A 20820-nucleotide genomic window follows, 5' to 3' on the forward strand; every position below is an offset into this window, starting at 1 on the left:
AACATTTTGTCCAAAATGCCTACTTATCAGAGAAAGCACGATTGCTCTGTTTTAGATACTGAAGAGCATGAGGACGCTGATGATAATGGTTCTAACGTACCCTCACGCCAATCTGAAGGGGCCAGCAGGGAGGTTTTGTCTGAGGGAGAAATTTCAGATTCAGGAAAAATTTCTCAACAAGCTGAACCTGATGTTATTATTTTTAAATTTAAATTGGAACATCTCCGCGCTCTGCTTAAGGAGGTGTTATCTACTCTGGATGATTGTGACAATTTGGTCATTCCAGAGAAATTATGTAAGATGGACAAGTTCCTAGAGGTCCCGGTACCCCCCGATGCTTTTCCTATACCCAAGCGGGTGGCGGACATTGTAAATAAGGAATGGGAAAGGCCCGGCATACCTTTTGTTCCTCCCCCTATATTTAAAAAGTTATTTCCTATGGTCGACCCCAGAAAGGACTTATGGCAGACAGTCCCCAAGGTCGAGGGGGCGGTTTCTACTCTAAACAAACGCACTACTATCCCTATAGAAGATAGTTGTGCTTTCAAAGATCCTATGGATAAAAAATTAGAGGGTTTGCTTAAAAAAGATGTTTGTTCAGCAAGGTTACCTTCTACAACCAATTTCATGCATTGTTCCTGTCACTACTGCAGCGTGTTTCTGGTTCGAAGAACTAGAAAAGTCGCTCAATAAAGACTCTTCATATGAGGAGGTTATGGACAGAGTTCAAGCACTTAAATTGGCTAACTCTTTTATCTTAGACGCCACTTTGCAATTAGCTAGATTAGCGGCGAAAAATTCAGGTTTTGCAATTGTGGCGTGCAGAGCGCTTTGGCTAAAGTCTTGGTCAGCGGATGTGTCCTCCAAGAACAAATTGCTGAACATCCCTTTCAAAGGTAAAACGCTATTTGGCCCTGACTTGAAAGAGATTATTTCAGACATCACTGGGGGAAAGGGCCACGCCCTTCCTCAGGATAGGTCTTTTAAGGCTAAAAATAAGCCAAATTTTCGTCCCTTTCGCAGAAACGGACCAGCCTCAAATTCTACACCCTCTAAGCAAGAGGGTAATAGTTCTCAAACCAAACCAGCCTGGAGACCAATGCAAGGCTGGAACAAGGGTAAGCAGGCCAAGAAACCTGCTACTAAAACAGCATGAAGTGTTGGCCCCCGATCCGGGACCGGATCTGGTGGGGGGCAGACTCTCTCTCTCTTTGCTCAGGCTTGGGCAAGAGATGTTCAGGATCCTTGGGCGCTAGAAATAGTTTCTCAAGGTTATCTCCTGGAATTCAAGGAACTACCCCCAAGGGGAAGGTTCCACAGGTCTCAATTGTCTTCAGACCAAATAAAAAGACAGGCATTCTTACATTGTGTAGAAGACCTGTTAAGAATGGGAGTGATTCATCCTGTTCCATTAGGAGAACAAGGGATGGGGTTTTACTCCAATCTGTTCATAGTTCCCAAAAAAGAGGGAACATTCAGACCAATTTTAGATCTCAAGATTCTAAACAAATTTCTCAGGGTTCCATCGTTCAAAATGGAAACCATTCGAACAATTCTTCCTACCATCCAGGAAGGTCAATTCATGACCACGGTGGATTTAAAGGATGCGTATCTACATATTCCTATCCACAAGGAACATCATCGGTTCCTAAGGTTTGCGTTTCTGGACAAGCATTAACAGTTTGTGGCACTTCCATTCGGATTAGCCACTGCTCCAAGGATTTTCACAAAGGTACTAGGGTCCCTTCTAGCGGTGCTAAGACCAAGGGGCATTGCAGTAGTACCTTACTTGGACGACATACTGATTCAAGCGTCGTCTCTGTCAAAAGCAAAGGCTCATACGGACATTGTCCTAGCCTTTCTCAGATCTCACGGGTGGAAGGTGAACATAGAAAAAAGTTCTCTGTCCCCGTCAACAAGAGTTCCCTTCTTGGGAACAATAATAGACTCCTTAGAAATGAAGATTTTTCTGACAGAGGCCAGAAAATCAAAACTTCTAAGCTCTTGTCAAGTACTTCATTCTGTTCTTCTTCCTTCCATAGCGCAGTGCATGGAAGTAATAGGTTTGATGGTTGCGGCAATGGACATAGTTCCTTTCGCACAAATTCATCTAAGACCATTACAACTGTGCATGCTCAGACAGTGGAATGGGGATTATACAGACTTGTCTCCGACGATCCAAGTAGATCAGGGAACCAGAGATTCACTCCGTTGGTGGCTGACCCTGAACAACCTGTCACAGGGAATGAGCTTCCGCAGACCAGAGTGGGTCATTGTCACGACCGACGCCAGTCTGGTGGGCTGGGGCGCGGTCTGGGAACCCCTGAAAGCTCAGGGTCTATGGTCTCGGGAAGAATCTCTTCTCCCGATAAACATTCTGGAACTGAGAGCGATATTCAATGCTCTCAAAGCTTGGCCTCAACTAGCAAAGGCCAAATTCATAAGGTTTCAATCAGACAACATGACGACTGTTGCATATATCAACCATCAGGGGGGAACAAGGAGTTCCCTGGCGATGGAAGAAGTGAACAAGATAATTCAATGGGCGGAGAATCGCTCCTGCCACTTGTCTGCAATCCACATCCCAGGAGTGGAAAATTGGGAAGCGGATTTTCTTAGTCGTCAGACTTTCCATCCGGGGGAGTGGGAACTCCATCCGGAAATCTTTGCCCAAATAACTCAATTATGGGGCATTCCAGACATGGATCTGATGGCGTCTCGTCAGAACTTCAAGGTTCCTTGCTACGGGTCCAGATCCAGGGATCCCAAGGCGACTCTAGTAGATGCACTAGTAGCACCTTGGACCTTCAACCTAGCCTATGTATTCCCACCGTTTCCTCTCATTCCCAGGCTGGTAGCCAGGATCTATCAGGAGAGGGCTTCGGTGATCTTGATAGCTCCTGCGTGGCCACGCAGGACTTGGTATGCAGACCTGGTGAATATGTCATCGGCTCCACCATGGAAGCTACCTTTGAGACAGGACCTTCTTGTTCAAGGTCCATTCGAACATCCGAATCTGGCTTCACTCCAACTGACTGCTTGGAGATTGAACGCTTGATTTTATCAAAGCGTGGTTTTTCAGATTCTGTCATTGATACTCTTATTCAGGCTAGAAAGCCTGTAACTAGGAACATTTACCATAAAATATGGAAAAAATATATCTGTTGGTGTGAATCTAAAGGATTCCCATGGAACAAGATAAAAGTTCTTAAGATTCTATCCTTTCTACAAGATGGTTTGGAGAAGGGATTATCTGCAAGTTCTTTGAAGGGACAGATTTCTGCTTTATCTGTCTTACTTCACAAAAGGCTGGCGGCTGTGCCAGATGTTCAAGCTTTTGTTCAGGCTCTGGTTAGAATCAAGCCTGTTTACAAACCTTTGACTCCTCCTTGGAGTCTCAATTTAGTTCTTTCAGTTCTTCAAGGGGTTCCGTTTGAACCCTTACATTCCGTAGATATTAAGTTACTATCTTGGAAAGTTTTGTTTTTGGTTGCAATTTCTTCTGCTAGAAGAGTTTCAGAGTTATCTGCTCTGCAGTGTTCTCCTCCTTATCTGGTGTTCCATGCAGATAAGGTGGTTTTGCGTACTAAACCTGGTTTTCTTCCGAAAGTTGTTTCTAACAAAAATATTAACCAGGAGATAGTTGTGCCTTCTTTGTGTCCGAATCCAGTTTCAAAGAAGTAATGTTTGTTACACAATTTGGACGTAGTTCGTGCTCTAAAATTCTATTTAGAGGCTACAAAGGATTTCAGACAAACATCTTCTTTGTTTGTTGTTTATTCAGGTAAAAGGAGAGGTCAAAAAGCAACTTCTACACCTCTCTCTTTTTGGCTTAAAAGCATCATCCGATTGGCTTATGAGACTGCCGGACGGCAGCCTCCTGAAAGAATCACAGCTCACTCCACTAGGGCTGTGGCTTCCACATGGGCCTTCAAGAACGAGGCTTCTGTTGATCAGATATGTAAGGCAGCGACTTGGTCTTCACTGCACACTTTTACCAAATTTTACAAATTTGATACTTTTGCTTCTTCTGAAGCTATTTTTGGGAGAAAGGTTTTGCAAGCCGTGGTGCCTTCCATCTAGGTGACCTGATTTGCTCCCTCCCTTCATCCGTGTCCTAAAGCTTTGGTATTGGTTCCCACAAGTAAGGATGACGCCGTGGACCGGACACACCTATGTTGGAGAAAACAGAATTTATGCTTACCTGATAAATTACTTTCTCCAACGGTGTGTCCGGTCCACGGCCCGCCCTGGTTTTTTTAATCAGGTCTGATGAATTATTTTCTCTAACTACAGTCACCACGGTATCATATGATTTCTCCTATGCATATTCCTCCTTTACGTCGGTCGAATGACTGGGGTAGGCGGAGCCTAGGAGGGATCATGTGACCAGCTTTGCTGGGCTCTTTGCCATTTCCTGTTGGGGAAGAGAATATCCCACAAGTAAGGATGACGCCGTGGACCGGACACACCGTTGGAGAAAGTAATTTATCAGGTAAACATAAATTCTGTTTTTCTGAAATATTGTTTTTTAATACTTTTTTGTTTTTTTCTCTGATTTACAGAAACTTATCTCTGTAGTTTATGATTTTTAGTTTTTTTGTTTGTTTTTTTTAAACTGAACTGTGTGTGACATAATGGTATAGAATGATAATGGTATAATCGGGTTTGTCTAAAACATCAATGTGGAGTTCAGTGATATTTGCTCAGAGTTTAGCTAGTGCATTGGTTTGAACTACGCCTTGCTTTTCCAGGACGTTTTTTTTTTTTTTTTTGTATGCTGCATCCTAAGAAAAGGATGTTACTGAGTCATCACCGCTGACACAGAAGCAGTCATAAGCTTTATGCTGCTGTACTACTGCCATATTGGCAAAGAGATGTTGGGAGTTTTACAGTCAGGGTCATTCAACACACATAAATCCCCCTTAAAGTACACAAGCAAGCTGCTGATGAGTTTGTTGTATTCAGATTTACTTCATAAAACCATTTCAGATTGTCTAGATTTTCCCTATTTTGGAAAGTTAATTTCTGTTGCTACATCCTTGTTTACATAGCTTTTCTTTAACACATCTTGCAGTTTTGACATTTTCAGCAGGGCTGTGGAGGCTGAGTTGGAAGCAATTTTAAGTGGACTCAGAATCCGTAAAATGTGCCTACTCTAATATTAAAGGGACAGTCTACTCCAGAATTTTTATTTTTTTAAAAAGAAAGATAATCCCTTCATTAACCATTCCCCAGTTTTGCATAACCAACGCTGTTATATTAATACACATTTTTACATCTGTGATTACCTTGGGGAAAATGTATCATTTGTATGGCAGACATGATCCGCTGTAGTGATCATGTCTGCCAGATGTCAATAAGTGCTGACAGCATACGCTGTCGGCAGTTATCATTGCACAAGCAGTTCTAGTGAACTGCTTATGCAATGCCGCCCCCTGCAGATTCGCGGCCAATCAACTTGATCGTATGTGATCGGGCGGATTGATTTCCGAAGCCTCAGAGGTGGCGGACGAGTTAAGGAGCAGCTGTCTTAAGACCGCTGCTTCTTAACTCCTGTTTCCGGGGTATTCAGGGCCATTCGGCCCCCTTGTATCTCTCTCTGCCCCCTTATCAATTCTTTTGACAGACTTGCAGTTTAGCCAATCAGGGCGGACTGCTAGGTAACTCAATGGGTGTGAGCACAATGTTGCCTATATGGCACATGTGAACTAATACCATTTAGCTGTTAAAAACTGTCAATGCATTCAGATAAGAGGCAGCTTTAAATTGATTAGAAATTGGCTTATGAGCCTACCTAGGTTTAGCTTTCAACAATAAATACCAACTGAGAACAAAGCAAATTTGATGAGAAAAGCAAATTGGAAAGTTGTTTAAAATTGCATGCCCTATCTGAATCAAAAAATATTTTATGGAGACTTGAAACACAAAATATTCCAATCAAACATATTAAAGCAGATCTCCCAACTGTCCCTATTTGAGAGGGACAGTCCCTGATTCTGAGCTCTGTCTCACCCATTATCCCTCCCCTCCCAACACACATCCCTTTCACATCTCTGTTTAACATAGGCACATCCCACAAGTACATGACTAAAATATTTTACATTTTAAGCTTTGTACAGTATTTTGTATTTTTAAAAATACATGTTCCTAACATGACATGTCCTCTTTTTTTTTTTTTAATTCACTAAAGCACTTTTTGATGTCCCTTTAACTCCAATCATGAAGCCGCCTCTAACCAGGAGACCATATCTTTTTGAATATTTCTTGAAATTTCAGAGATGCTGTACAGACAGCCGGAATAACTGGACCAGTGTGTGATAATCATTTTCTCTTTATAGCCAGCTTGTTAACTCTTCACTGGCATATCACATTCATCCTCAGGATGCAGAATTTTTAAAGCTGCCAAAGTAACACAAGTTAATGTAATACCTGCATTAGGCCACCTCTTATTTCTTGTGTGGCGGCTGTTCAGATGGTTGTGATGAAATGTTTTATGGTACAATTTAATATATTTTTTTTTTATTTTTTTTAAATATGTTGAGCTTTTATGAAGGCATTGGAGTTGGGAGATTTTAAAAAAATTGTGCAGTTTTTCAGTATAGATGCTGGTTTCAGCATGCAAAATCAGTGATTTCAAATGACAAAATAAAAGTAAAGGATCTATCTGTAAACTATTTAATACAGTCCAGAAGAAAAAATTAATCATTGGGAACACATTAAAGGGGAGAGCACAATCTCCTTTTAAAATGTTCAATAGGTAAGTGCATATATTCTGTATTCGCTAGGGCATCAAATTCTAAATATTGCTGCGGAGTGAGGCATTCGTCTTTTATTTATTAGGAAAGAAATGAGACTAATAATCTGTGCAAATCTGAATATTTGTGTGTTGTGCATATTTCCTAATGTTAGGCGGCAGAGCCAAATGCCTCAGTGCAGGAATCTTTGGCTTTAGTTTTCTTCACAAATACGAATTGTAGAATATATGCGCATGCCTAAGGCTTTTAAACGTAGTAAATATTTCCCTGTATATTGTCGTGTGTTCTTCTTCTTTTTTTTTTTTTTTTTTTTTTACTATTTCTGTAATAACCTTCTGCAAATCCTGCCCCCCCCCCCCCCCCCCACTATTGCCTGAATGCTGGCTAGCAATGTGGTAGCATCCTGACAATGCCTTTGCTTAGGACAGTGCTACAGAGACTTTGATTGGCCAAAGCAAAGAAGACCAGGGACACTAATTCCACCAGGCTTTTTGAATGGTGTATGCATGGGCATGCATGGTCTACAAAGTTTTTGGTAACAGAAGTAAATGTTAAATGGTTTTAGCATGTCTTTCATGTAGGGTTCCCCCCCCCAATATGCACGTATAAAACATTTTTTTTTTATTTTTTTTTTTTGAGGCATGGAAGTAAAAATGTAAGCTTTAAAGGGACAGTCCACACCTAAAATGTATTTGTTTTTAAAAAGATAGCTGTCGCCTTTACTACCCATCCCCCAGCTTTGCACAACCAACGTTACTATATTAATATACTTTATAACATTTAAACTTCTAAATTTCTGCTTTTTTCTAAGCCACTACGGACCACCTCTTATCACATGCTTTTTTTATTATATTTTTACAAGATACTGATAATTCATGTGGACCATATAGATAACATTGTGCTCACTCCTGTTGAGTTGTGCAAGACACAGCAGTAATTGGCTAAAATGCAACTCAATAGAAAATAGCCCTGAGATAAGGGGGCAGTCAGCGGTAGCTTGGATACACAGTAATCACAGAGGTAAAAAGTATATTTATATAACCATGTTGGCTGTGCAAAACTGGGGGATGGGTAATAAAGGGATTTATTTGAACCCCTTAATGACGCATGTCGTACAGGGTACGTCTTACACAAGCTGGTCTTTAAAGACCAGAGACGTACCCTGTACGTCAAGGGTTTCAAGCGGCTGGAAGCGATCCTGATCGCTTCCAGCCGCTTTCAAGTTATTGCAGTGATGCCTCTATATTGAGGCATCACTGCAATACCTTTTTTAGGCACACCGATGCAGAGAGAGCCACTCTGTGGCCCTCTCTGCATCGGTCAGTGATGGTGCCGATCGTTGGTGGGTGGGAGCCGTTGCAGGGAGGTGGGTGGGCGGCCCATCACTGTGGAACTTCCTTCCGGCTGCTCTATATGCCGGGAGCGCGCGCACCCGCGATCTATGGCAATTGTGCGATTTTTTTTTTTTTTTTCTTTTTTTTGCTGGGAGAGGGTGGTGGGTGCTTAGGAGGGCTGATCGAGGGGTGATCTGGGAGGGTGTAGGGTATGGAGGGGGCAACTACACTACAGAAAATGTTAGGTTTCAACAACAAAAAAAAGTTATTTTGCAAAGTACCCAAAATGGTGACTAATAGTGGGGGGGAGGGTTAGAGAGCTCTTTGGGGGGGGGGGGGGGGATCAGGCAGGTTGGGGGCTAAGGGGGGATCCTACACAGCAGAATATTATTTTTTTAACCCCTTAATGACCGGGCCATTTTTCAATTTTCTTACCCTTAATGACAATGGCTATTTTTACATTTCTGCAGTGTTTGTGTTTAGCTGTAATTTTCCTCTTTCTCATTTACTGTACCCACACATATTATATACCGTTTTTCTCGCCATTAAATGGAATTTCTAAAGATACCATTATTTTCATCATATCTTATAATTTACTATAAAAAAAATATAAAATGAGGAAAAAAATGAAAAAACCCACTTTTTCTAACTTTGACCCCCAAAATCTGTTACACATCTACAACCACCAAAATACACCCATTCTAAATAGTTTCTAAATTTTGTTCCGAGTTTAGAAATACCCAATGTTTACATGTTCTTTGCTTTTTTGCAAGTTATAGGGCCATAAATACAAGTAGCACTTCGCTATTTCCAAACCACTTTTTTTCAAAATTAGCGCTAGTTACATTGGAACACTGATATCTGTCAGGAATACCTGAATATCCCTTGACATGTATATATTTATATTTAGAAGACATCCCAAAGTATTGATCTAGGCCCATTTTGGTATATTTCATGCCACCATTTCACCGCCAAATGCGATCAAATAAAAAAAATTGACTTTTTCACAAATGTTTTCACAAACTTTAGGTTTGCAATTATGGCATAAATGGTTGTAAATACTTCTCTGGGATCCCCTTTGTTCAGAAATAGCAGACCTATATGGCTTTGGCGTTGCTTTTTGGTAATTAGAAGGCCGCTAAATGCCGCTGCACACCACACGTGTATTATGCCCAGCAGTGAAGGGGTTAATTAGGGATCTTGTAGGGAGCTTTTAGGTTTAATTTTAGCTTAAGTGTAGTGTAGTAGACAACCCAAATTATTGATCTAGGCCCATTTTGGTATATTTCATGCCACCATTTCACCGCCAAATACGATCAAATAAAAAAAAAAACTTAAATTTTTCACAATTTTAGGTTTCTCACTGAAATGATTTACTAACAGCTTGCGCAATTATGGCACATATGGTTATAAATGTTTCTCTGGGATCCCCTTTGTTCAGAAATAGCAGACATATATGGCTTTGGTGTTGCTTTTTGGTAATAATAAGGCCGTTAAATACTGCTGCGCACCACACTGGTAATATGCCCAGCAGTTAAGGGGTTAATTAGGTAGCTTGTAGGGTTAATTTTTAGCTTTAGTGTAGAGATCAGCCTCCCACCTGACACATCCCACCCCCTGATCCCCCCCTGACCCCCTCAAACAGCTCTCTTCCCTCCCCCACCTCACAATTGTCACCGCCATCTTAAGTACTGGCAGAAAGTCTGCCAGTACTGAAATAAAAATAATTTATCATTTTTTTTTATTTTTTTTTTCATACAGTCTGCAGTGATGGATCCCCCCTTACCCCACAACCTCCCTGATCCCCCCCCAATACATCTCTCTAACCCTCCCCCTCTATCTATTTGCCGCCATCTTGGGTACTGGCAGCTGTCTGCCAGTACCCAATTTGCCCCCCAAAATATTTTTTTTTAACTTTTTTTTTTTATATGAATTTATTTATTTATTATTTATTTATTTTCTGTAGTGTAGCTGGCCCCTCTAACTAATCTACATCCCTCCCCCTCCCAGATCCCTTACTAAAGAAAGGAGATCCCCCTGCATCTACATCGATCCTTTATTTTTTTCAGTGGACTGTATATTTCTTTCATGTAATTAACAAGAGTCCATGAGCTAGTGACGTATGGGATATACATTCCTACCAGGAGGGGCAAAGTTTCCCAAACCTTAAAATGCCTATAAATACACCCCTCACCACACCCACAAATCAGTTTTTACAAACTTTGCCTCCAAGGGAGGTGGTGAAGTAAGTTTGTGCTAGATTCTACGTTGATATGCGCTCCGCAGCAAGTTGGAGCCCGGTTTTCCTCTCAGCGTGCAGTGAATGTCAGAGGGATGTGAGGAGAGTATTGCCTATTGAATGCAGTGATCTCCTTCTACAGGGTCTATTTCATAAGGTTCTCTGTTATCGGTCGTAGAGATTCATCTCTTACCTCCCTTTTCAGATCGACGATATACTCTTATATTTACCATTTCCTCTACTGATTCTCGTTTCAGTACTGGTTTGGCTTTCTACAAACATGTAGATGAGTGTCCTGGGGTAAGTAAGTCTTATTTTCTGTGACACTCTAAGCTATGGTTGGGCACTTTATTTATAAAGTTCTAAATATATGTATTCAAACATTTATTTGCCTTGACTCAGAATGTTCAACTTTCCTTATTTCCAGACAGTCAGTTTCATATTTGGGATTATGCTTTAAATTATCATATTTTGTCTTACCTCAAAAATTTGACTTTTTTCCCTGTGGGCTGTTAGGCTCGCGGGGGCTGAAAATGCTTCATTTTATTGCGTCATTTTTGGCGCGGATTTTTTTGGCGCAAAAATTCATTTCCGTTTCCGGCGTCATACGTGTCGCCGGAAGTTGCGTCATTTTTTGACGTTATTTTGCGCCAAAAATGTCGGCGTTCCGGATGTGGCGTCATTTTTGGCGCCAAAAGCATTTAGGCGCCAAATGATGTGGGCGTCTTATTTGGCGCCAAAAAATATGGGCGTCGCTTTTGTCTCCACATTATTTCAGTCTCATTTTCATTTGCTTCTGGTTGCTAGAAGCTTGATGTTTGGCATTTTTTTCCCATTCCTGAAACTGTCTTATAAGGAATTTGATTTATTTTGCTTTATATGTTGTTTTTTCTCTTACATATTGCAAGATGTCTCACGTTGCATCTGAGCCAGAAGATACTACAGGAAAACCACTGCCTGCTGGATCTACCAAAGCTAAGTGTATCTGCTGTAAACTTTTGGTAGCTATTTCTCCAGCTGTTGTTTGTATTAATTGTCATGACAAACTTGTTAAAGCAGATAATATTTCCTTTAGTGATGTACCATTGCCTGTTGCAGTTCCCTCAACATCTAAGGTGCAGAATGTTCCTGATAACATAAGAGATTTTGTTTCTGAATCCATAAAGAAGGCTTTGTCTGTTATTTCTCCTTCTAGTAAACGTAAAAAGTCTTTTAAATCTTCTCTCTCTACAGATGAATTTTTAAATGAACACCATCATTCTGATTCTTTGGACTCTTCTGGTTCAGAGGATTCTGTCTCAGAGATTGATGCTGATAAATCTTCATATTTATTTAAGATGGAATTTATTCGCTCTTTACTTAAAGAAGTACTAATTGCTTTAGAAATAGAGGATTCTAGTCCTCTTGATACTAATTCTATACGTTTGGATAAGGTTTTTAAAGCTCCTGCGGTTATTCCAGAAGTCTTTCCTGTTCCTAATGCTATTTCTGCAGTAATTGCTAAGGAATGGGATAAATTGGGTAATTCATTTACTCCTTCTAAACGTTTTAAGCAATTATATCCTGTTCCGCCTGACAGGTTAGAATTTTGGGACAAAATCCCTAAAGTTGATGGGGCTATTTCTACCCTTGCTAAACGTACTACCATTCCTACGTCAGATGGTACCTCGTTTAAGGATCCTTTAGATAGAAAAATTGAATCTTTTCTAAGAAAAGCTTATCTATGTTCAGGTAATCTTCTTAGACCTGCTATATCATTGGCTGATGTTGCTGCAGCTTCAACTTTTTGGTTGGAAACTCTAGCGCAACAAGTAACAAATCGTGATTCTCATGATATTATTATTCTTCTCCAGCATGCTAATAATTTCATCTGTGATGCCATTTTTGATATTATTAGAGTTGATGTTAGATTTATGTCTCTGGCTATCTTAGCCAGAAGAGCTTTATGGCTTAAGACTTGGAATGCTGATATGGCTTCTAAATCAACTCTACTTTCCATTTCTTTCCAGGGAAACAAATTATTTGGTTCTCAGTTGGATTCTATTATTTCAACTGTTACTGGTGGGAAAGGAACTTTTTTACCACAGGATAAAAAATCTAAAGGTAAAAACAGGGCTAACAATCGTTTTCGTTCCTTTCGTTTCAACAAAGAACAAAAGCCTGATCCTTCGTCCTCAGGAGCAGTTTCAGTTTGGAAACCATCTCCAGTCTGGAATAAATCCAAGCCTGCTAGAAAGGCAAAGCCTGCTTCTAAGTTCACATGAAGGTACGGCCATCATTCCAGTTCAGCTGGTAGGGGGCAGGTTACGTTTTTTCAAAGAAATTTGGATCAAATCTGTTCACAATCTTTGGATTCAGAACATTGTTTCAGAAGGGTACAGAATTGGTTTCAAGATGAGACCTCCTGCAAAGAGATTTTTTCTTTCCCATGTCCCAGTAAATCCAGTGAAAGCTCAAGCATTTCTGAATTGTGTTTCAGATCTAGAGTTGGCTGGAGTAATTATGCCAGTTCCAGTTCCGGAACAGGGGATGGGGTTTTATTCAAATCTCTTCATTGTACCAAAGAAGGAGAATTCCTTCAGACCAGTTCTGGATCTAAAATTATTGAATCGTTATGTAAGGATACCAACGTTCAAGATGGTAACTGTAAGGACTATATTGCCTTTTGTTCAGCAAGGGAATTATATGTCCACAATAGATTTACAGGATGCATATCTGCATATTCCGATTCATCCAGATCATAATCAGTTCCTGAGATTCTCTTTTCTAGACAAGCATTACCAATTTGTGGCTCTACCGTTTGGCCTTGCTACAGCTCCAAGAATTTTCACAAAGATTCTCGGTGCCCTTCTGTCTGTAATCAGAGAACAGGGTATTGTGGTATTTCCTTATTTGGACGATATCTTGGTACTTGCTCCGTCTTTACATTTAGCAGAGTCTCATACGAATCGACTTGTGTTGTTTCTTCAAGATCATGGTTGGAGGATCAATTTACCAAAAAGTTCTTTGATTCCTCAAACAAGGGTAACCTTTCTGGGTTTCCAGATAGATTCAGTGTCCATGACTCTGTCTTTAACAGACAAGAGACGTCTAAAATTGATTACAGCTTGTCGAAACCTTCAGTCACAATCATTCCCTTCGGTAGCCTTATGCATGGAAATTCTAGGTCTTATGACTGCTGCATCGGACGCGATCCCCTTTGCTCGTTTTCACATGCGACCTCTTCAGCTCTGTATGCTGAACCAATGGTGCAGGGATTACACGAAGATATCTCAATTAATATCTTTAAAACCGATTGTTCGACACTCTCTAACGTGGTGGACAAATCACCATCGTTTAATTCAGGGGGCTTCTTTTGTTCTTCCGACCTGGACTGTAATTTCAACAGATGCAAGTCTCACAGGTTGGGGAGCCGTGTGGGGATCTCTGACGGCACAAGGAGTTTGGGAATCTCAGGAGGTGAGATTACCGATCAATATTTTGGAACTCCGTGCAATTTTCAGAGCTCTTCAGTTTTGGCCTCTTCTGAAGAGAGAATCGTTCATTTGTTTTCAGACAGACAATGTCACAACTGTGGCATACATCAATCATCAAGGAGGGACTCACAGTCCTCTGGCTATGAAAGAAGTATCTCGAATTTTGGTTTGGGCGGAATCCAGCTCCTGTCTAATCTCTGCGGTTCATATCCCAGGTGTAGACAATTGGGAAGCGGATTATCTCAGTCGCCAAACGTTGCATCCGGGCGAATGGTCTCTTCACCCAGAGGTATTTCTTCAGATTGTTCAATTGTGGGGGCTCCCAGAGATAGATCTGATGGCCTCTCATCTAAACAAGAAACTTCCCAGGTATCTGTCCAGATCCCGGGATCCTCAGGCGGAGGCAGTGGGTGCATTATCACTTCCTTGGAAGTATCATCCTGCCTATATCTTTCCGCCTCTAGTTCTTCTTCCAAGAGTAATCTCCAAGATTCTGAGGGAATGCTCGTTTGTTCTGCTAATAGCTCCGGCATGGCCTCACAGGTTTTGGTATGCGGATCTTGTCCGGATGGCATCTTGCCAGCCATGGACTCTTCCGTTAAGACCAGACCTTCTGTCACAAGGTCCTTTTTTCCATCCGGATCTGAAATCCTTAAATTTAAAGGTATGGAGATTGAACGCTTGATTCTTGGTCATAGAGGTTTCTCTGACTCCGTGATTAATACTATGTTACAGGCTCGTAAATCTGTATCTCGAGAGATATATTATAGAGTCTGGAAGACTTATATTTCATGGTGTCTTTCTCATCATTTTTCTTGGCATTCTTTTAGAATACCGAGAATTTTACAATTTCTTCAGGATGGTTTGGATAAGGGTTTGTCCGCAAGTTCTTTGAAAGGACAAATCTCTGCTCTTTCTGTTCTTTTTCACAGAAAGATTGCTATTCTTCCTGATATTCATTGTTTTGTACAAGCTTTGGTTCGTATAAAACCTGTCATTAAGTCAATTTCTCCTCCTTGGAGTTTGAATTTGGTTCTGGGAGCTCTTCAAGCTCCTCCGTTTGAACCTATGCATTCATTGGACATTAAATTACTTTCTTGGAAAGTTTTGTTCCTTTTGGCCATCTCTTCTGCTAGAAGAGTTTCTGAATTATCTGCTCTTTCGTGTGAGTCTCCTTTTCTGATTTTTCATCAGGATAAGGCGGTGTTGCGAACTTCTTTTGAATTTTTACCTAAAGTTGTGAATTCCAACAACATTAGTAGAGAAATTGTGGTTCCTTCATTATGTCCTAATCCTAAGAATTCTAAGGAGAAATCATTGCATTCTTTGGATGTTGTTAGAGCTTTGAAATATTATGTTGAAGCTACGAAATCTTTCCGTAAGACTTCTAGTCTATTTGTTATCTTTTCCGGTTCTAGGAAAGGCCAGAAAGCTTCTGCCATTTCTTTGGCATCTTGGTTGAAATCTTTAATTCATCTTGCCTATGTTGAGTCGGGTAAAACTCCGCCTCAAAGAATTACAGCTCATTCTACTAGGTCAGTATCTACTTCCTGGGCGTTTAGGAATGAAGCTTCGGTTGACCAGATCTGCAAAGCAGCAACTTGGTCTTCTTTGCATACTTTTACTAAATTCTACCATTTTGATGTATTTTCTTCTTCTGAAGCAGTTTTTGGTAGAAAAGTTCTTCAGGCAGCGGTTTCAGTTTGAATCTTCTGCTTATGTTTTTTGTTAAACTTTATTTTGGGTGTGGATTATTTTCAGCAGGAATTGGCTGTCTTTATTTTATCCCTCCCTCTCTAGTGACTCTTGTGTGGAAAGATCCACATCTTGGGTAGTCATTATCCCATACGTCACTAGCTCATGGACTCTTGTTAATTACATGAAAGAAAACATAATTTATGTAAGAACTTACCTGATAAATTCATTTCTTTCATATTAACAAGAGTCCATGAGGCCCACCCTTTTTTGTGGTGGTTATGATTTTTTTGTATAAAGCACAATTATTCCAATTCCTTATTTTATATGCTTCGCACTTTTTCTTATCACCCCACTTCTTGGCTATTCGTTAAACTGATTTGTGGGTGTGGTGAGGGGTGTATTTATAGGCATTTTAAGGTTTGGGAAACTTTGCCCCTCCTGGTAGGAATGTATATCCCATACGTCACTAGCTCATGGACTCTTGTTAATATGAAAGAAATGAATTTATCAGGTAAGTTCTTACATAAATTATGTTTTTGCGTGCGCGCGCACCCGCCTCCCCAACCGCAACCCTGGCAGCAATCGGCGATAATGATATTGCGAGTGGGCAATACTCACATAAGGTACATATTGCCAAAAGCTGCTCCCACATACCAACGAAATTGTGAACATCCATAGCCGATGCAGATGGGGCCACAGAGTGGCCCTTTCTGCATCGGTATGTAAAATGGGGGATTGTAGTGATGCCTCAATATTGAGGCATCACTACAATCCCTTGTAAGCAGCTGGAAGCGATCATGATCGCTTCCAGCACTTCAGACAACAGAGGACGTACCAGGTACGTCAACTGTCATTAAGGGAAGTTTTTTCTCTGACGTACCTGGTACGTCCTCTGTCATTAAGGGGTTAAATAATAAAAAAAAAAAACTTATTTTAGTACTGGCAGACTTTCTGCCAGTACTTAAGATGGCAGGGACATTTGTGGGGTGGGGGAGGGAAGAGATGTTTGTGAGGGATCAGGGGGTGGGATGTGTCAGGTGGGAGGCTGATTTCTACACTAAAGCTAAAATTAACCCTTCAAGCTACCTAATTAACCCTGTCACTGTTGGGCATAATACAAGTTTGGTGCGCAGCGGCCTTCTAATTACCAAAAAGCAATGCCAAAGCCATATATGTCTGCTATTTATGAACAAAGGGGATCCCAGAGAAGCATTTACAACCATTTGTGCCATAATTGCACAAGTTGTTTGTAAATAATTTCAGTGAGAAACCCAAAGTTAGTGAAAAAGTGAACAATTTTTTTTTTTATTTGATCGCATTTGGCGGTGAAATGGTGGCATGAAATATATCAAAATTGGCCTAGATCAATACTTTGGGTTGTCTACTACACTACCCTAAAGCTAAAATTAACCCTACAAGCTACCTAATTAACCCCTTCACTGTTGGGCCTAATACAAATGTGGTGCGCAGCGGCATTTAGCGGCCTTCTAATTACCAAAAAGCAATTCCAAAGCCATATATGTCTGCTATTTAAGGGGATCCTAGAGAAACATTTATAACCATTTGTGCCATAATTGCACAAGTTGTTTGTAAATAATTTCAGTGAGAAACCTAATATTTGTGAAAAAGTGAACAATTTTATTTATTTGATCGCATTTGGCGGTGAAATGGTGGCATGAAACAGACCAAAATGGGCCTAGATCAATACTTTGGGATGTCTACTAAAAAAAAAAATATACATGTCAAGGGATATTCAGGGATTCCAGACAGATATCAGTGTTCCAATGTAACTATCGCTAATTTTGAAAAAAAAAAAATGGTTTGGAAATGGCAAAGTGCTACTTGTATTTATTGCCCTATAACTTACAAAAAAAGCAAAGAAAATGTAAATATTGGGTATTTCTAAACTCAGGACAAAATTTAGAAACTATTTAGCATGAGTGTTTTTTGGTGGTTGTAGATGTGCAACAGATTTTGGGGGTCAAAGTTTGAAAAAGTTTTTTTTTTTTTTTTTTTCATTTTTTCATCATTTTATATTTTTTTATGGTAAATTATAAAATATGATGATAACGGTGTCTTTAGAAAGTCCATTTAATGGCGAGAAAAACAGTATATAATATGTGTGGGTACAGTAAATGAGTAAGAGGAAAATTGCAGCTAAACACAAACACCGCAGAAATGTAAAAATAGCCTTGGTCCTTAAGGGAAAGAAATTGAAAAATGGCCTTGTCCTTAAGGGGTTAAAGAAATACAATTTTTGGAGTAGACTGTCCCCCTTTTTTTTTTATTTTTTTTTTATTTAGTCTAAATCCATTTTTACTTCTATTAATAATATATATATATTATATGCACACACAAGCCACTCTTCTGGGAAGGTTTTCCACAAGATTCTGTGTGGCATTGAAGGTCTGGCTCAGTCATTATTCCAATCCATTCTATAGGAGCTCAGTTCAACCTATTTATATTGCCAATGGTTGTCTATGGCAGTGTTTTTCAACCAGTGTGCCGTGGCACACTAGTGTGCCGAGAGAGATCCTCAGGTGTGCCACGGCAGACTTACAACAGTGTGACATATTTTTTAAACTTTGCTTGTTTTTTACTCCCAGTGCAGGGGTAGTTTGTAGGAGGGATGGCATAACAGCACAATACATACAGTATGTGTGTGTTTGTGTATATATATATGCTGTATTAGGCTACAATGTGTGATTTTTTTAAAATTTTGGGATGGTGGTGTGCCACAGGATTTTTTAATGTAAAAAAGTGTGCCACGGCAAAAAAAAGGTTAAAAATCACTGGTCTATGGAGATTTCATGGCTATGTGCTGTATGTTATGCACCTGTTGGCATTGGGTGTGGCTGAAACACATGATGATTAGTAGTGTATGCATGTATTCTGAAATCAAGACTAGATATAGATTTTTTTTTTTCCCCCCACCAGTAAGACACCATCTTCACTGCCTGCATTTTTTTTTTTGTGTGCTCTAAAATGCAAATAGTCTATGTATTTAAAACATCTATTACCTTTATGATTATAGTACTGTACTATGTATACTTGTAAGTATGTAATTTTTAAAGCTTTATTGCATAAAAAAATATGAAACTCTATTTTCTAATTTTATTTATCCCCCTAACAGGGCAAGATTTTGACTTGGGTGATGCACTTGATGAGGAACGTGGTAAGTTTATAAATGTTTTGTTCATTTCATTGGCTCTCAAAAAAGGAGAATATGTGGCAAGGGTAATTCTTTGTCTGTAATTGATTAAAAAAAAAAAAAAAATTAAAATTATTTTTTTCTATTTTTATCAGAAAATTACTGATTTTAGTTCTATACCATTAGAAATACATAATTCACCGAACAATATTTTTATAATTATTTCCAGTTTAATTGCTTAATCATTCAACCTTTCATTTGTACTTTCATAGAAGAGAAATAATCCATACCTTTTTTTAAAAAAAACCACCTAGTTATTTAAAGTGAATGTAAAGCTTTATGCATGAGTGCCCAACTTTTAAAAACAGGGACATGTTTATACAAAAAAACTTTACATTGCAGCTTTTTTTTTTTTTTTTTTTAATGCTTGCCTTTTCTTTAGCAATCACAGACCGCGACCCTCTGCCCGCAGCTCCTCTGTACTTACTCAGCAATGATGAAACCGGCTTCCTCCAATCATGGTGTGCATCCCATAGCGTCCATCTTGTGAAGCCACACCGTGATTGGAGGAAGCCGGTTTTGTCATTGAAGTGCTAAGTGCAGAGGAGCTGTGGGCGAAGGATCGCGGTCTGTTTGCTAAAAAAAAAAGGTAAGTATTAAAAAAATAAATAAATGCTGCAACGTAGAATGAAAGTGCTCTTGTTTTAATAGTATTTTTCAAAACCGGGCACTTATAAAGTTAATGTTTTAGTTAAAGTGAATATAAAGTTTAATGAATAAGTTTAATTTTCAATTTTACTTCTTGCTCCTCCCGCCTCACACTTGTGTCCTTGTGCAGATCTATTCCACTCCAAACAATCTTCTCTTCATTGAGCTTTTTGAAACTTAGTAAGGCGGTTGATTATGTGTACAAAAGATTGCAGGGGAACATGATTAAATTAATCTAATCTTCTCAGTTCTCTTGGTATCTTTTTTTGAAAGGTATACATGGTCAGCTAGCTGCTGATTGTTGGATGCGCACATATGCCCCCTGTCATTGACTCAGAGAAAAATACACAAATCCTTGCACTCCGGTGTTAAAAATGTAAAAAATTTTATTTGAAAAATGGATTAAAAAAACCAAACATGGAGTGGCTCCCTGACAGGTTTTGCGCAGCTCTATAGCTTAAACAAAGCTACTGTTATTGGTTCACCCAGTGTGTTCAGCTAGCTGTTTCATGTTTCTTCTCCATTTCTGTATTCCTGACCGTGTGGCGATGGAGAGAGTCTGTTTCGCTTGAGTCTGGGTCATAGGAGGTGGTGAGTGCCCAAGCCATTGAGGGTGTAAGGTGCCGTTTAATCTCTTTTTGGTCCATTCTTTCTATCTCAGAGTTATGGAGGATTCTGATTTTTTTTTTTTGGCGATGGATGGCTCTAAATTAGATTCTACTTCTTGCGAAGAATATGAATTGGCCCAGGTGATACATGCACATTAGTTGTGTTCCGAATGCTGTTTTAGAGTGCTCTATTCCCCGGGACCGGGGAATTTAGGGTCCGCTGAGCCATCCGCCTCTGAGGTTTCCCTACCCCGCGAGCCGTTTCCCCTAGAACCTTCTTTGACTACGCAAGCAGGTGTCCCGAATGCTGTTTATCCTTCTCCGGAAGGTGGCTTGTTTCCTCCAGAGGTTACGGCACGGTTCCGCATGGCCATCTCTATGGCTCTGGCGCATTTACATCTGCAGGGAGGGGGTGTGTTTGAGATATTGTCCATGTTCTGTTAACCAGGGCTCGTCAGACGTGTGATCGTCTAGTCCAGTTCAGCCCTCTGGGGAAGCGGTTTCTCCTGAGGCTTCAGGGGTCTAACCCTCTGGGCCAGGGTCATCAATTGCCCCGGCAGAGGTAAGTCTTGCTTTTCGTTATAGACTGGCGCTCCTTTGTGTCTTGCTTTGGCACTGCTGGAGGATCCCAGTCTTAACGGGGATCCTCGGTCTTCCCTTCCAAATGGCAATCAGAATTAATACAGGAAGATGATAAGGAAATTACATCATCCTCCACCGTCTGAGTATCTTTTCCTGTTCTGAGCTTTGGAGAATCGGATCCCTGGCAGTCTGGACCTGTTTGTCCGTTCTTCTTGGGTGTTAACATGTGGGTGTTGCCCTTCTTTTATTTGAATCCGGTTAGGATG

At 40.1% G+C, this 20820-nt stretch overlaps 1 protein-coding gene across 1 annotated transcript in view; it reads left to right on the forward strand.

Annotated features, from left to right (window-relative positions):
- LOC128653249 (CD99 antigen) overlaps window positions 1–20820 on the forward strand; it is a 200299-nt gene that overhangs the window by 55871 nt on the left and 123608 nt on the right. The window contains exon 2 of the mRNA XM_053706437.1: window positions 18639–18680. Within this exon, the coding sequence (XP_053562412.1) occupies window positions 18639–18680 (42 nt within the window). The remainder of the gene's footprint in view (window positions 1–18638; window positions 18681–20820) is intronic.

Source organism: Bombina bombina, chromosome 3 (assembly GCF_027579735.1).
Source record: "Bombina bombina isolate aBomBom1 chromosome 3, aBomBom1.pri, whole genome shotgun sequence".
Lineage (NCBI taxonomy): Eukaryota > Metazoa > Chordata > Amphibia > Anura > Bombinatoridae > Bombina > Bombina bombina.